Raw genomic sequence first — 17101 nt, forward strand, 5'->3', positions numbered from 1 at the left:
TCAAAAAAAATTGTTATTTTATTTTATATTAATTAATTCAAAATCGTTCAAACATACTGTATATGAGTTAAATTGCATTAAATAATTAAATGACATAAATTACATAATGGTTATATAAATCTGACATTGCTTTAATAAGATTATAAAAAAGTCACATTATAAACGTTTCTTGTCACGTGATATAAAATCTGTTTCATCATTTTATCTTTCTCCCTTTAACACAATATATATAATTTAAGGTAAGATTTGATTTTTAACATTAAATGGAACCGCCAGTTAGCATGAATAAATTAAATAAGTGTTTATTATATCAATAATTCCGGTGAGAATATAATTGAAAAGCATTGGATCCGACTCTATGGCATAATATGAAAAATATGTAACCACGGATATAATTTGAATTTTTATCCTCATTATTACTCGTATGAATATCAAGATTGTCAATGGACAAACAAAAATAAAAGAATGCAAGTCAAAATTAACTTATTATCTCCATTATTAGATTTCAAAAACCATAATTTGTAAAAGATTTTTGGCAATCTGTTTCATTTATTGTACTGAAATTATTGCCAATTGAGTTAAATTAGAATTGAGAAAACATTTAACATTTTCATAAAACATATATTTAATGGTAAACATGTAATGGGAAGAAGTGAATGACACTCAGGTTGAGGTTTCTGTATTCCAGACACGAGCAAGAGCAAGAACAAGAACAAAGAGCAATTCTACCTTCTTTTCTTCTTCAACCTCTTTTTATACCCTTCCTTCATTCTCTGCTCAATACCCTTCCTTCCATAAGCATACGATCCATAACCAAATTGTCTTCAACTTCACGCCTCTCCTTCTTACGCTTTCAACCACCATTGTACTCCTGCAAAGATCTTTCTTTTTTTTTTTTACCTATTTACAAGGATAAACAATTCTTCAATAGACTGATTACCAACTCTCTGGATTCAACGACTATATACAGGTTACCCATTACTTGTTTTTCTTAATTTTGGCATAAATTTTAATGCTTTGCTTTGTTTCAAATATCCCTTCTATCAATGCTTCACTGTTGCTGTTTGATTGAATACTAGTTTTTTTGAGCTATGGGTATGTCGTGATTGTTGAATTAGAGATGGTGTTATCTGAATTTTCCAATGCTAGGTCTTTAGTATACGAATTTTTTTGATTGAATGTCTGGAATTTCCTTTTGTGGACTTCGTTGTTGTTTATTGGAGTCATTGAAATTCGTTGTCTTCTATTGGTTCCTCTTTTTTGTTACTGAATTTGAAGTTTGCTTGTTACTGGTTTTGCATTGTTTAATTGAGGGATTGTTTACACTTACAGAATCCTTTCACTGGTGTTTTGTTAAAATCAACATGTCTCGAAGAATGAGGAGAAAGTTGTCAGACTATGGAAAATATGAGGAAATTGTAGACAGTAATTCAGAGGTTACAGATGATAGATGGCATAAGAGTACCTTTCGAGAGCTTGATTGGACATTTTTACCTGATGACACTGTCATTCAACTGTTTTCTTATCTGAATTATCGAGATCGAGCTAGCTTGTCATCTACATGCCAAACATTCAGATTATTAGGTTCCTCCCCATGTTTATGGGATTCACTCGACCTCCGGACATACAAGTTTGATACTGAGGCAGCATTCTCACTTTCTACTAGATGCAAGAATCTACAAAAGCTTAGGTTCCGAGGGTCAGATTCTGCTGATGCAATTATCAGTCTTCGAGCGAGGAGGCTTCGTGTAATCAGTGGTGATCTCTGTCGTGATATCACAGATGCTACAATATCAGCAATAGCTGCTCGACATGAGATGCTTGAGAGTCTCCAACTTGGGCCGAACACGTGCGAAAGAATTAGCAGTGATGCAATCAAAGCAATAGCCCTTTGCTGCCCCAAGTTGAAAAAGCTTCAGCTTTCAGGTGTTAGAGAAGTTAGTGCAGATGCTATAAATGCTTTGGCTAAGAAATGTGGGCATTTGGTGGAGGTTGCATTTACGGAATCGGATGCTATTGACGAAATGGCATTGGGAAACCTGAGTTCTCTTCAATTTTTATCAGTTGCTGGAACAAGAAACCTGAAATGGGGTTCAGCGTCTCAAATTTGGAGTAAATTACCCAAGTTGGTAGGCTTAGATGTGTCAAGAACTGATATTAGTTTGAGTTCTATCCGGAGACTGTTGTCATCATCTAAAAATTTAAAAGTCTTGTCTGCCTTGAACTGCACAGTTTTTGAAGATGAAGTTGATGATGACCTAGTATATGTTCATAAAGGTAAAATATTATTAACTGTTTGTAACGACATTACGAAAGCAGTGGCCTCATTATTTGCCGATACTACTGAATATGAGAGCAATGTGTTCTCTACTTGGAGGAAATTAAAGATCAGCAATGGAAACTTGAAAGACGCTGTCTTGTGGATTGAAAAGGTACTCTCATATTCACTTTCCCGCATAGCTGACAACAGTCCGAAGGAGCTTGATCCTTTCTGGCTGAAGCAAGGGGCCAAATTATTGCTTCATTTATTGCAAAGCTCAGAAGAAGATGTACAAGAAAGAGCAGCTACTGCACTTGCTACTTTTGTCGTCATTGATGATGAAAATGCCACCATTGATAGTCGAAGAGCTGAGGCAGTGATGCAGAATGGCGGCATACAGATGCTTTTGCACCTTGCAAAATCTTGTCAAGAGGGGCTTCAGTCTGAAACAGCTAAGGTGAAAATAATTTCTTCAGTCTCCCGTTCTATATCATTCTAGAATTTGGATTGATAACAACAAGTTGAGAACTCTTGGATGAGAAAGCTGAAAGGAACTTTGAAAAAAAGAAAAACAAATTATATGTCAAAGAACTTTTCTTTAGCACCTGGAATCTTTTGTTCGCACACTCATCCTTGATGCAATTTTTTTTCCCAGTGATTTGCTGGCATTTTTAATTATGACATCGTCATTGTGTTATTATACTGGTGAGATTTGCAGGCTATAGCAAATCTGTCTGTTGATTCAAAAGTAGCAAAGGGTATTGCTGAAATTGGAGGAATTGCCATCCTTTCTGATTTGGCAAGGTCAATGAATAGATTGGTTGCGGAAGAGGCTGCAGGAGGCCTGTGGAATCTTTCTGTCGGAGAAGAGCACAAGGTTGTTGAAAATTGAGATAGACTTGTTATTTGTCAACCTCAAAATTCCATGGTTAACGATCCATTTTTCCTCATAGGGTGCCATTGCTGAGGCTGGTGGTATAAATGCTTTGGTTGACCTTATTTTCAAATGGCCCTCAAGCAGTGATGCTGTTCTTGTATGTATCTTGCATATTTAATTTACTGTTATTACTTCCTACATAGTTCTGCAAATCCTGCAGCATTTCAACTATAAGTTGTGAACCTGTATCCTCTGCTTCGTGTCAGGAACGTGCTGCTGGGGCACTGGCAAATTTGGCAGCTGATGACAAATGCAGCTTGGAAGTTGCAAGGGCAGGTGGTGTCCACGCACTGGTGATGCTTGCTACATCGTGCAAGTTTGAAGGAGTGCAAGAGCAGGTGATGCTAATTTCTTTTTAATTTTTATGTGCTAACAACTCTTGTTACTAAATCACAGTGAAGAAATGGAGAATTTATCGTACGTATTATTAGTTACCCATATTTCGTACTTGTCTAGATGTGGGTTATGGTGGGGCTTTCTGGCAGCTTTTCATTTTCAGTATTGGAAGAGAACATATTAGATCATAGCATAAACATAAGTTTTAACCCAAGCCTAGCTCTGCCTTTAAGACAATGGTTGTCCATTTTCAACTTGAAACTTTGATGTCAAATTAGCGTCTCAGCACTCATCGTTCAAATGATTTAATATGTTGAAATTTCAAGTTGAAAAATGGGTCTAATTGTTTTTTTTTCATATCAAATTATTTCTTGACTAAACACAACATTGTTATTAAAGGAATAGGAAACTTAAATAATAAAACTATTATTTTCAGCATTCAAATGGCATAATCAATCTTTATTAGTGACATGTGACCAATATGCTGGATTGAAAGTGAGTTGTTAGCTTTAACATTTGATTTTGATTTTGCTAATCTTTTTTTATTAGGCTGCTCGTGCATTGGCAAATCTGGCTGCTCATGGAGATAGCAACAACAACAATGCTGTCGTTGGTCAAGAGGCAGGTGCACTTGAAGCACTAATCCAACTTACATATTCTCAACATGAAGGTGTAAGGTAATATATCTCTTTTTATGCGTGGCATATGAGAATAGTAATAGTAATGTAGAGTGAAACCACTATATTAATTATTGAACAGATTCCTTACGTATTTTAAAGAATTTCGATTTTGCCTTCTGTTTCAGCTTTTGTTGCAGTAAACCCATTTTGTCATAAATACTTAATGCTAATGTATCTTCTGAATTTTGTATGCTCTTATTCCTGAAAAACCATGTAATTATTGGCAAACAGACATGAAGCTGCCGGTGCTTTGTGGAATTTATCATTTGATGACAAAAATCGAGAAGCAATAGCAGCAGCTGGTGGCATCGTGGCTTTGGTACGGCAGTGCAGCTGCATCGAATCTCATTTACTTATTATTATTATTATTATTATTATTAATGTTCTATTATCGTCCTGCAATCTGCAAAAAATTTCTTCCACGGCTCAAACCTGGGACCTTAAAAATGAGTAAAGCCGCAACCTATCTTGAGAATACGGATTGAAAGTGGAAAATAATCTGATCTAATTAAAGTCTCTGCATGGCACTTTGTTGATCATTGTCATGAATGAGTTGTCTCTGTTTAGAGTCCTAATTAGTATTATGTTTTAGAGTCCTAATTAGGAGTCATGCATTAATTAGTTTCTATCTAGGATTTGTTTCAGTTATAGTAGTTTCCGTCTACTTAGGATTCATGCATTTGATTTCTGCAATTAGTGGTTATTCTCTTTTCCTAATTAGTTGTTGTTTCTTATTCCTAATCAATTGCTGCTTATGCAGCCCTAGCTAGCATTATTCCTATTTTGTAAATGTGTCTCTTCTATTTAAAGGGGAGATTATGAATAAAATAGCATCAGTTGAAAATCCAATTAAAATCTAATGAGATCGCGGAGTTCTCTCTTAACGAGCTCCTAAGAATTCTGAGATCGTGGGGTTCTCTCTTAACGAGCTCCTAACCGTTTCAACAAGATAGGTAGGGGAAGGAAGACTTTTAAGCATTCTTTCCTAGAGGATTTTAGGGTGCAAGGTCCCATAACAAGATCTCAAACCCGTGTTCATAACAATCATGGATTACTCTGAATAGCAAGACATGCTTCTTTGGAGAAACATAAGAATGTTGACATATAGTTTGGTGTAATGAAATTATACATAATCGGAAGAAATAGTGATGTGCTCTGTGGTTATTGTACTAGGTTTCTCTTGCACAATCTTGCTCAAATTGCTCTCAAGGTCTTCAAGAAAGGGCTGCTGGTGCTCTCTGGGGGTTGTCTGTATCAGAAGATAATTGGTAATATTTTCTTGCCATTGCTCTGAATTTTTCCATATGCATTAGCATCATCAAAGATAACTTTTATTTGTTGGCTTTGAGTTAATGGATGATTCTCATTAAAGATAATTTCTTCACCTTGATTTTTGGTTGCATTTGAAACATCATACCTCATTGTAAATTCATTGTTTGACTTCTCCAAGTTTTGATGGTACCGATAAAGGTTAATAATGTAATTCTAACACTAAAGATGATTAATTTGTTCAGCTCATGAAGAAAAATTAATAATTCATGAACTCCACAACAGAAAGATTGCCCTTTCTTCTCTTTTTTTTTACTTGTCATAACTCATATATTTCAATTTGTTATAGCATACATGGTTCGAAAGAGTTGCACTTTAGTATTATGTTCCATATTACTAATTTATACTTCTGTTTCTTGTTAAATTAGTCTGGCAATTGGACAAGCGGGTGGTGTAGCTCCACTTATATCGTTAGCTCGCTCGGATGTTGCAGTAAGCTTACTTGTTTGAAATTAGATGAATTAGGACTGCCAAAACCAATCTACCTTTTCCTTAATTTATTCTACTTACATTCAATAACACATGAGCCCACCTGGAAATTGAAATTGAATTTTTTTTGTTAGAACTATTATATTTTTACAAAAGAGGGAGAAAAGCTAAATATATATTCAGCTTTGTTTTTGATTAGTAGGAGACAACCAAACGAGTTAGTCAATTCAATTTTCAGGATGTCCATGAGACTGCTGCAGGTGCTCTTTGGAATCTAGCTTTTAATCCTGCTAATGCAGCTCGCATAGTGGAGGACGGAGGAGTTTCAACTCTTGTTCGTCTTTGTACTCAATCCTTGTCAAAAATGGCACGCTTTATGGCTGCTTTGGCGTTGGCATACATCTTTGATGGAAGGTACATTTCAGAATTTTTATTCTGTTGTGATCACAAACTATTAAGTAACACTCGTTAGTGAATTAACATTTCTCATGAATTAGTAGCATAGGTCACTTTCCACCTCCCTCCAACCCACGGTTTGTTAGGGAATTAATTGGTTCGTCATCTTTTGCGCAAGTTCTTGAGAATGGGTGTTTTATGCACAGAATGGATGAAATTTCGGTAGTGGGGCCTTCACCGGCCGGTGCTTTAAAGAATGTGAGCTCTGATTGGGCTAAAAGAGTCGCCCTGAGGAACATCGAATTATTTGTTCGTTCATTTTCTGATTCACAAACATATGCCATTGCGGTCACATCATCAGCCCCAACAGCTCTTACACAAGTAGCAGAAGCAGCACGCATACCCGAAGCTGGGCTTCTTCGATGCAGGTTTCTTTTTGTCCAGATTCACTCTCCTTCAATTAGATTGGAAGTTCGTCTGCATTTATACTTTTCTATCTGTTATCAGTGCAGCAGAAATTCGAAGATTCGTTGCCATGTTAAGGAATCATTCTTCTATACTCAAGGCATGTTCTGCTTTTGCTCTTCTTCAGGTCACCTCTTAACTCCTTTCTGTTCCCCTTTCAATTTTAACTTGGTTCTTTGTGAGCTTCGTCGATAATGGCAACCATCATATAAACGATGTTTACTCGTGAATACAGTTTACTATGCCTGGAGGACGGCATGCAATGCACCACACAAGTCTCTTGCAATTTGTAGGAGCACCGAGGGTCTTACGAGCTGCTGCCGCTGCAGCATCAGCTCCTATTGAAACTAAAGTGTTTGCAAAAATTGTGCTTCGGAACCTTGAGCACAATCATTCGGAAGCTAGTTAGCTAGAATCTGCAAACAGTTTCATCCCAGATGATCTCCAGTTGCATTCTTATAACATTCTGTAAATTTTTCTCTCCTTGTTAGAGAATGTTGCTGGAAAATATGAGAATGTAGATCAACATAAATTGAAAACCGGTAAGTTCAAACTCGAGAACTCTTTTAAAGGTTCATGTAAAATTGGTAGCCTAGGCAGTGCTAATCAAGGCTTGGAGGAATGGTGGATTGTTCGTTCTTCTGCCGTCTGCATATTATTTGTTGGGTGAATTATGGTCATATATATATCATACATTTGTTGTAGCATGTAAATGTTGAAGCAGAGAGAAGAAAACTTTGTAAATTTCCAGTTTTGAGTTCCTATGTTGTATTTCTAGTATTCACATTTTTATGATCATATTAATGGAGACTAGACTAGACTAGACTTCAATTTGCATTTTGCTCCATATCACATATGTTAGGAATTGGATCCGTTCTTGATTATAAGAAACTTGATATTTGAAACAGGAAATTAGATATGCAATTACAAGAAGAGATTTACGTGGTTCGACTATAAGTTAGTACAACAGTAAAAAAAAATCTCATCAAGTCTCTAACTCTCAAGTCTACGAGACACTTAAATACTAGCACATATGCGAGCAACGCTTGGTTATGTAGGCCTAAAAGTACAATCCTTTAGTATTATTCAACTAAAAGGATTTTTTTTCTTTCTAATTTCTATTGTAATTAGGAAAGTCAGGATTATAGATATACCTTAACGATATTTTTTATTTAGATTAATCAGTTATATTTTGCTGCAATCATCTATGAACCTGTTAGGAACTTCTCTGGTTTCAATAATTTATCCTTTCTAAAGGGAGGAGAGAAAGCAAATAAATTAGGCCAACCCACTAATAATAGAACTTGCAGCAACTAATGCTTGTGCTACGAAATATTTCAAGCTACAGAACAGGAGCCCAACCTCCAAAATAGTTGATTTATGTTGATTTCATTCACTTTTTAGTTTGAATTTCTTTTGGTTTGTGTTTTTTTTTATATTATGTTTTTGTTTGTAATGCATTCGAATTTTTTTTATGTCTCTGGTGTTCATTGTTCTTTTTTGTTTTTTATTCTTTTTGTAGTTTTTCGGAAAGTGAAACTTAATATTTCTTCTATAAGGGAGAACTTTCTACGGCTTCTACTTTTGAAGATGCTGAAGAGAAATCTTTGCTTCACTTGATTGACGAAATGAATATTCATAGACCTCTTAGTAGTGTTGGTAAGAGGAAAAATATTGCGAAAGGTGATGTGTTTGTAAAAAAGTAGAAGAAAGAGTTGACGAATAAGTTGCATGATGAGGATAAGAATAATTTTTCTAGAAAAATAATGTGGTGAAGAGGATTGAGTCTCTTGAGAGGAACGATAAGAATGTCAATAGAAAGATAGATAAAAAAAAAAGTCAACCTATCTTTCTATTAATATTCTTATCGTTCTTATTGTTAAAGGCTACAATTGGCAGATAGGTAATGATTATAATTGGCAAATAGGTAATGTTTCCTATTCTCATTCTTATTGTTTTTATTCATGGCCTTTAGAAAGATGAGAAACAACATACTCCTAGACTTAGAGAGGTATGTTGTTTCTCATCTTTCTAAAGGGTATTATTGGCAGATAGGCAATGGTTCATTTGTTCAAATCTGGGAAGACCTTTGGTTGACCTGTCACAGTTTATATGCTTCTCCTAGTCCAATTGTTCTGTCGATCCAGTTGGTTCGTGATCTATGGATTCAAGGTACCACTGTCTAGGATAAAGGAGTTATGTACTCTATTATTCATCCGAAAGACCATCAACTGATGGTGTCCCTTCCTGGTGGATTTTTCGAGTTGGAAGACTGCTTAAGGTGTGATTTTGCTAGGAAAGGCCTTTATAGTGTGAAGTTGAGTTACAAGCGGAAGAGCTGGTTCATAACATTAATGGTAATGATCAACAAGTTGATTGGGCTCGATTCTGGTACCTTCGGCTTCCACCTTGGTGATGAGGCCATGAATCCATTTGTTTCATTTTGTGGGGGTCAAGCAAGCATTGAAGCATTCAAGAGGATTCCATAAGGTTTCAGACGAGTCGGTATTGCCCCGAAATAGTGAGATTACCAAGCCAATGTCGGAGGTCTCGGGTTTAGAGGGCGATACGCCAAATGGAGGAGTGAATAGACTCACATGAAGCGTCATGTTATCCACACGACGTGTGGGAGGCATCACATATAGGAAGGATGAAGGGATCCCAATGGAATAGATCCCACACGATGTATGGGACAACCACACGACATGTGGTTCGAATGAGAGATGCGAAGGGGAAAAAAAGAACACCATATGTGAGGTAGCCCACACGACATGTGGATATCAAGAATGGCTCTTATTACTTTTCGATTGATTCACACGGCATATGGCTCAACCGATGTGTCAAACACACCACACGCCATGTGAGGTGACTTAATCACCAAGTTCTGTTGAGTTAGCCCTTTCTGCATTATGTTCTATTTACTATTTGCCACTATCTAATTACTGTCTTGCCATTAAGCATATTTATTAGTTTTCTATTAGTTATTTGTAATCATTCTACCCCTAATGCCTTAAGTTATATTAGTGGTGCATTGAGGGGTATTATGTCATTTCTATTATTGGGGTATAAAATAGACATCGTCATGGACCGATGAGCCCGCCCGTCCGGTCCGAGCCCAAGCCCATTTAGCAGGGCCTAGACACATAAAATTAGTGTCAGACCCGGTTCGGTCCAAGCCCGAAAGCCCGCCTAGAAAATGGACGGGCTTGGGCTATATAAATACCCGTCGGGCCTGGCCCGGCCCGACCCGTTATCTATATATACATATATATATATATTTATTTAAATGTCTCATATATATACTCTCTAACTCTATCTATTTTTTTATTGTTATGTTGTAATTTTATTTTGAATTTAACTATTAGTTTATTATAATTTTCTAAGACTTATTAACTATTATATTTATTATTTTTTATTAAAAAAAGTGAGTATTTTATTTTAATTGATTTTTTTAATATAGATATGAGCTTGGGCGGGCGGGTTTGGGATTCCTTTTTTAGGCCCGAGCCCGACTCTAATTAGTGTGGGCTTGGGCTGGGCTTAGGCTTATCAGGTTTTATCACAAGCCCGACAGGTCCGGCCCGAGCCCGGCCCGAGCCCGGCCCATGCCGAGGTCTAGTATAAAAGCCTCACTTTTGTGTGTGTGTAAAGGAATGTAACTTTTATCAAATCAAATACAAACTTTCTCCATTGGAGGCTAAAGTGTTCATACCATTGAGATTATTTCCTTCTAATTTAGTTAGAGAAGATTATTTTATTTGTTAGTTTTAAGGTCAAAACTACCGACATCGTTGCGATTCATTTTAGTTGGTATCAGAGCCGATCATTTTTCTAACACGAGACTTCTTTCAGCATGGTTGACTCGAGAATCCTATAAGACATTATGGAATAATTTTATAAGAAGATTGATGAGTTGGGACTCGAGATGAGAGAGCAAATCTAGGTGAAATTGAAGAATAGGCATTTGAAAGAACAAAAGGGAGCAACCATTGAAAGAATGAGGATGTACATCCAAGACATAATCCAACAAGATTTGTGAGGTCATCATAGAAGAAATGAGGAAGGCCCTATTCCATAATCACAACAACAACAACCACGATCACCTCCACCTAGGAGGAATCTATTTCTACCAAACCCGGATAATAAGGTCCATGAACACAAGAGGTAAGAAAGCCTAACTATTTACTAGTAAATGATGATGCTAGTGATAGTGATGAGTTTGAAAATGATGTTGGAAACTATGAGCATAATGAATATGAGCATGATATGAATGTTGGGTTTGTTGGGAGAAACCCTTTGGTTGAAATGAGCATACTATGAACATACATAGGGTAACTTTGATGGAGATGATGCATTCAAGTTGAAGGGATTTTCCTGCTTTCGGAGGTGAGTTGGATATTGAGGGTTTCCTAGATTGGTTGTCGGAAGTTGAGCGTTTCTTTGATTATGCGAGTATTCTGGAACAAAGGAAGGTGATTTTGGTTTCTTATAAATTGAAAGGGGGAGCTTTGATATGATGGGATCAACTAAAGGAAGAACGTAGAAGGGGAGATAGGGAATCGATTAGATCTTGGCTTCAGATAAAAGCGATGTTGAGGGAGTGATTCTTACCACCAGACTATGAGCAGTACATCTATAGTTCATATCGAGGGTGTTCACAAGGGAATCAAAGTGCGCATGAATACACTTTTGAGTTCTTAAGGTTATCAGCGAGGGCTAATTTTTTAGAAAACGAGAGACAAAAGACGTCAAAGTATTTAGAAGGATTGAGATACAACATCCAAGACAAGCTAGGTTCTCAAATGGTCATTTGGGTACAAGATGCATGAAACTCAGCTTTGAAGGCAGAATTCTAATTGAGCGTAAGGGGTTGAGAGAGATCTAGACGGATGGGAAGAGATAGCAACACGTCCACTCGAGAACAATTAGAGTTAATAGATAAAGGGAAGCAAATCGCAAGTGTTAGTGGGGCTAAGGGTCTCGATGCCGAGAGGATCCCCATGGGAGATGGAAAGAAATGTAGATGAACCCCGCCTCTACCTAGACCCCTATGCCAAATCAGCATCTTTCAAGTGTTTTTGATGTAATGAGCGACCCATAGGTCTAATAAATGCCCAATGAAGATAGTGCCAAAAGGGTAGTGCACGAGGATGACGAAAATGATAGGGTGTATTGTGAACCCTTTGAGAGTGGCTACTCTAGGGATGGACGAGCCATTCATGTGGTGAAGAGGGTGCTACTATTGAGTGAGCAAGATCATGACCCGAGACATCAATTGTTTAGAATACAATGTTTAATACATAGGAAAAAAATATGAGGTGATCATTGATGGGGGAAGCCAAGGGAACATCCTTAGTTGAATCGCTTTGAGAAAGTTTTGCTTGATACCTAAACCACATCCTAACCCATATCAGATTGCTTGGATCAAAGATGGGAGAAGCTTCATATCACTCATCGGTGTAAAGTTCCCATTTCCATTGGGGCGTATGAAGACGAAGTTATGTGTGATGTAGTTGAGATGGATGTGTATCACTTGCTCCTAGGAAGGCCTTGGTAATTTGACCGAGATGCAACACATACGGGAAGAAGCAACACCTACACCATATTCAAGGATGAGATCAAATACATCTTTACACCATTGATGAGTTCTTATAGTGAGGGGATGAAGGCCACATTGGTCGTTTGTCCGACTCAGGAACTGACATCGAAAAAAGATGTAGTGAATTATCAAGTTTTCGATGTGGCGGAGAAAACTAATCCAATGCAAGGAGAGACAAACCTTGGTGGGGGTGAGTAAGACATGTCACACTCCTTCGATTACATGTGATTGGTTTTCTATCCTTCCTCTAATGGTGCCCCTTGGCATGGAAAATGGCCCCAACAGAAGTAGGTGATTATTGACTCAAGTCTTCCATTGGGTAATTTCTAAACTCGTTGTTGTGTTGGTCAACTTACTTAATTTGAGAGCTATAATAGCCTTGTAGGAGACATCCACTCTATGTTCCGATTATAAGGTATCATCTTGTAAGGAGGAACTCGATGTTTGGGGATATGTCAAGAAAGGAATCGGTATCCAGGACAATGAAGAATCCTCCGGAAGCACGAGGTTGGTTGACACCGAGCCGTGGTGGAGCCATGGGGAATTTTGTGGCAATGTGTGTTGAAACACCTTTCCATAAGATTTTGATTTGACAAAATCATCCATGATTAAGAGACAATTAAATTTAAGTTCTTTATTTTAATTGTACTAATCCGTTTGTTCAATGTTGAGTATGAATATAAATAAAGATAAATATAAATATAAAAAGAAAGACAGGAAGAAGTCAGCATGAAATGAACAAAACAAGCAAAGGTCAGCATAGAAGCCTAAAAGTATCAAGCTGAGTGGAATTAAGCCTAGCATCAAGAGACTAAGGCATAAAAGTCCAACAAAGAGAAACAATGCAACTCATCCTAAGAAACAGCAACAACAACTGTCTTACGAAGCTGAGCTGACCAAAAATATACTTAGCCTAGAAACTGCCAAAGACAATGATTTACGCAGTAGAAGCTGAGTGATCCTTCAGGACAGCATGAAAAAGTCGTTTGCTAAAAGACAATGATTACCGCCCCTCTGAACCAATAATTGAATCCTTGGAAATACGCAGAAGACACATTCTGAGATGTATGGGTCAATGGATTATTGGTAAAGGACAACTGGCACAAAAAGACAAGCCAGACGCAAGAAGACAAGCCTGACATCTGAAGGAAAACAGAGGAAGGGAATGGCCGGAACAGTCTGAAGCTGACCAGAATCTGTCCCCTAAAAGAGCCGTTTTAACATTAACGGCTAAATCATTTCAAAAGGATCCAACACAGATTTTCCCTATATAAGGACAATCAAACTTCTTGGATCATTGCCGAATTACAAAAAGAAAAATACAAGAGAGAAAAGATACAAAAGCACTTAGATACAAAAAGAGATCTTACACCCATCTTCTATTCCTTGTGTAAATGCTAGAGTGATTACTTGTAATCTTCTAAAGTGTTCTTTATTTGAAAAGGAACAAGTGTTTATCAATTGTAAAATTGAGAGTGTTGTGCTGAGTGTTTGGTTATAAACATTCAGTGGTAGAGAAATCTAGGTGCTGGGCTGTAGCACTTAGTAGGAGTTGAGTAGACGAATAGAGGAAGGTACTCTTGCATATTCAACTGCCTTGTAATTGGTTTGTGCTCTACCTTTAAAGAGCTCAGTATTGGATTCTAAAAGCCCGGAGGACTCTAGGGACTGGACGTAGGTAGAGAGGCCGAACCAGGATAAGTGATACTGAGTAATCTCTAAACTCTCTCTCAATATATATATGTGCATGTGTTGTGTGTGAAGTTTACTCAGCATATAAAATTGTTTAAAGTTGATTCTGAGTAATTTCAAGTGCTGAGTTAGAAGCTGACCTCCAAGAGTGTCAATATCTAACTTACAAATAAAACAGCCTTAGTCAATATCCGGCCAAAGCTGTCTTATAGCATATCTGGCCAAGCTGACCAAAAGCCGAGTTGACAAACTTGCAAAATAATTAAGTCAGCATATCAATTAAAAGAAAAAAGTTATATTAGTTCCTAACCCCCCCCCCCTTGGAACTAATCACACGGGACCAACAAGTGGTATCAGAGCCTAAGCTCACTACTCAAAGATATAACTATCTTGAGCGGATCCCCATAAATGGCTGAGAACAGCACTCGTTTCCTTCCAGGGAACCAAACAACCCAGATACTCCCTGAGGGATTATCAATCACTAGACCTCCCCTATTCTTTGGATCTAATTATACATTCTGGAAGAATAGGATGAAAAACTTTATTCAAGCCACAAACATGAGTGCATGGCTTGCAATTGTTCAAGGTCCACATGTGCCCTATAAAACTGTTAACAATGAGAAAATTGTTAAAAGCGAAGCTGAGTGGACAGAGGATGACCTCAGAAAATTACAAAATAATGCTTCGACTATAAATATGCTTCACTGTGCTTTAGATGCTGCAAAATACAATAAGATTTCAGGTTGTGAGTCAGCACAGGAGATTTGGAAAAAGCTTGAAGTAACCTATGAAGGCACTGGTAAAGTTAAGGAGTCAAAAGTCAATCAGCATATGAGACTCTACGAGCTGTTCGAGATGAACGAGAACGAAGACATCTCTGAAATGAACTCAAGGTTCACAAATATTATAAATGAGCTTAAAAGGCTTAGAAAGAACTTCACTGAAGAAGAACAAGTGAAGAAGATATTGAAAAGTCTACCTAAGAGCTGGCAAGCAAAGAAAACAGATGTAGAAGAAGCTCAGGACTTGACTACCTACAAATATGATGAGCTGATCGGATCTCTGCTGACCCATGAGATCTCTATGAAAAACTTTGAAGCTAAAGAAAAGTCCGAAGATAAGAAACAGAAATCACTAGTGATGAAAGCAGACTCCACAGAAGCTGAGTCAACTAATGATGAGGAAATGGCTATGTTCACTAGAAAGATGAAGAAACTGTTCAGAAGAAATGACAGAAACAGCAAAAGGCCATACAAGAAAGGTGATAGGTACAAGGCTGAGTCCAGTGACAAATATAAGAAGGACAGCTCCAAGTCTGTCACATGTTTTGAGTGCCACCAAACTGGGCACATCAAGTCAAGCTTCCCAAACCTAAAAAGAGATAAGAAGGGAAACAAGAAGGCAATGGTAGCAACATGGAGTGACAGTGACGAGTCAACATCATCCGAAGCTGATGCAAATGAAACGGCAAACATATGCTTCATGGCCGATGATGCTGATCACTCTCAATCTGAGCAAGCTGACCTCTCTGATGAAACTGACCAGGAGGTACACAACAATGAGGTAACATCCCTATTTTTGCTTAGAAATGAGATGGTAAATGCCTTGAGTGATTTATACACACTAACTAAAAAGTGTAACAAGAAAATCAAATCACTCAGCAGGCGGTGTGACGAGATTGAAGAGGTCAAGCTGAGTGACCTCAGATATCTCCTCCAAGACAATGCAGATTTACATAACAACATTCAAATAATGCATAAGTTTGTCACGGAGGTTCAATCTGAGTCAAAGAAACTCAGAAAGGATGTTACAACCTTACAGAGTCAAATAAAAGGCTCAAATGGAAATAAACCCCATACTGAGTACGCAAGTACTAGTCAGCATAAGCAGTTCACTCAATGTGAATGTTGTGGAAAAAGGGGGCACACAAAAGAAGTGTGTTGGCATAACAAGCGAGTTGTCCAATGTGACTTCTGCGGAAGAAAAGGACATTCCACAAAGGTATGCTGGCATGCTCAGCACAACAATGCTGACCGTACTCAGTACAACCCCCAAAGGGTAATATTTTGTGACTTTTGTGGTAAGCCAGGCCACACTATAAAAGTATGTCGTCACAAATTAAAATATGATGTTGCACCTGTTTACACTAACAAGAAAGGACCCAAAAAGAATTGGGTACCTAAAAATGAATAGTTTAAAATGCAGGTTAGCTTGACATGCGTAGAGAAGTCAAAGCTGTGGTATATAGACAGCACATGCTCAAGGCACATGACAGGTGATGAACCACAATTCATCACACTAGAGCTTAAACGAGGTGGAAGTGTAAGCTTCGAAGACAATAAGAAGGGTAAGATAGTCGGCTCAGGTACTATCGGAGGTAACCCAACTATTGAGTCTGTCTCCTTAGTCAAAGGTCTCAAATACAACCTACTGAGTGTAGCTCAGCTTTGCAAGAGCGGAAGAAAGGTTGTATTCGATGATACTAAGTGTCAAATACTCGAGGGGAACACAAATGAATTGATTTTAACTGCCCCTCGCGTAGATAATGTATACATGCTAAATTTAGAAAAACAGTTTTCCAAAAACATATGCTTAGTGTCTAAAGAGGATAACTCCTGGCTATGGCATAAAAGACTTGGGCATGTCTGCATGGATCTTCTTGCCAAATTAGCTAGAAAGCAATTAGTTGAGGGATTACCCAAATTGAAATTTGAGAAAGATCAATTGTGTAAAGCTTGTCAGCAAGGGAAACAAACCAAAAAGTCATTTCAAAGTAAAAATATTGTCTCTGTTGGTCCCTTGTAAGGTTGCAAATATAGTTCTAAGGGGGGGTTAGGAACTATTTTACCTTTTTAAAATAATTTAGGAAGATTTCTTTTCTTTAAGAAAAGTTTATCTAACAGCGGCACTTAGCACTCAGCAAGACACTGGCTTAGTCAACTAGTGACTAGGACAGCTTCGTTGCTTAGGTCAGGAAA

The 17101-nt window shown here is 37.6% G+C and overlaps 1 protein-coding gene across 2 annotated transcripts; it reads left to right on the forward strand.

Moving 5' to 3' along the window:
* Positions 1 to 573: 573 nt before the first annotated feature.
* LOC136227008 (protein ARABIDILLO 1-like) lies at positions 574 to 7612 on the forward strand. 2 transcript variants are annotated; one of them, XM_066015741.1, is made up of 13 exons: positions 574 to 970; positions 1333 to 2717; positions 2979 to 3137; positions 3214 to 3294; positions 3404 to 3535; positions 4083 to 4210; positions 4445 to 4532; positions 5387 to 5481; positions 5911 to 5974; positions 6210 to 6385; positions 6472 to 6795; positions 6875 to 6959; positions 7068 to 7612. In XM_066015741.1, exons 2-13 carry the CDS (start codon positions 1365 to 1367, stop codon positions 7239 to 7241), a joined length of 2859 nt encoding a protein of 952 aa, XP_065871813.1. In that variant the 5' UTR covers positions 574 to 970; positions 1333 to 1364; the 3' UTR covers positions 7242 to 7612. The 2 variants fall into 2 exon arrangements, with proteins under 2 accessions (XP_065871813.1, XP_065871817.1); XM_066015745.1 differs by having other exon boundaries at positions 577 to 970; positions 6574 to 6795.
* Positions 7613 to 17101: the final 9489 nt, after the last annotated feature.

Source organism: Euphorbia lathyris, chromosome 1 (genome assembly GCF_963576675.1).
Source record: "Euphorbia lathyris chromosome 1, ddEupLath1.1, whole genome shotgun sequence".
In the NCBI taxonomy this organism is placed as follows: domain Eukaryota; kingdom Viridiplantae; phylum Streptophyta; class Magnoliopsida; order Malpighiales; family Euphorbiaceae; genus Euphorbia; species Euphorbia lathyris.

What these genes read in the sequence shown, in the direction of transcription:
- LOC136227008 (XM_066015741.1), top strand. Translation starts at nt 1,365, where the DNA reads ATGTCTCGAAGAATGAGGAGAAAGTTGTCAGACTATGGAAAATATGAG. An exon ending in CTGGTGGCATCGTGGCTTTG is followed by an intron (nt 4,533 to 5,386) that starts GTACGGCAGTGC and finishes TTATTGTACTAG; the next exon opens with GTTTCTCTTGCACAATCTTG. An exon ending in TCTGTATCAGAAGATAATTG is followed by an intron (nt 5,482 to 5,910) that starts GTAATATTTTCT and finishes TTGTTAAATTAG; the next exon opens with TCTGGCAATTGGACAAGCGG.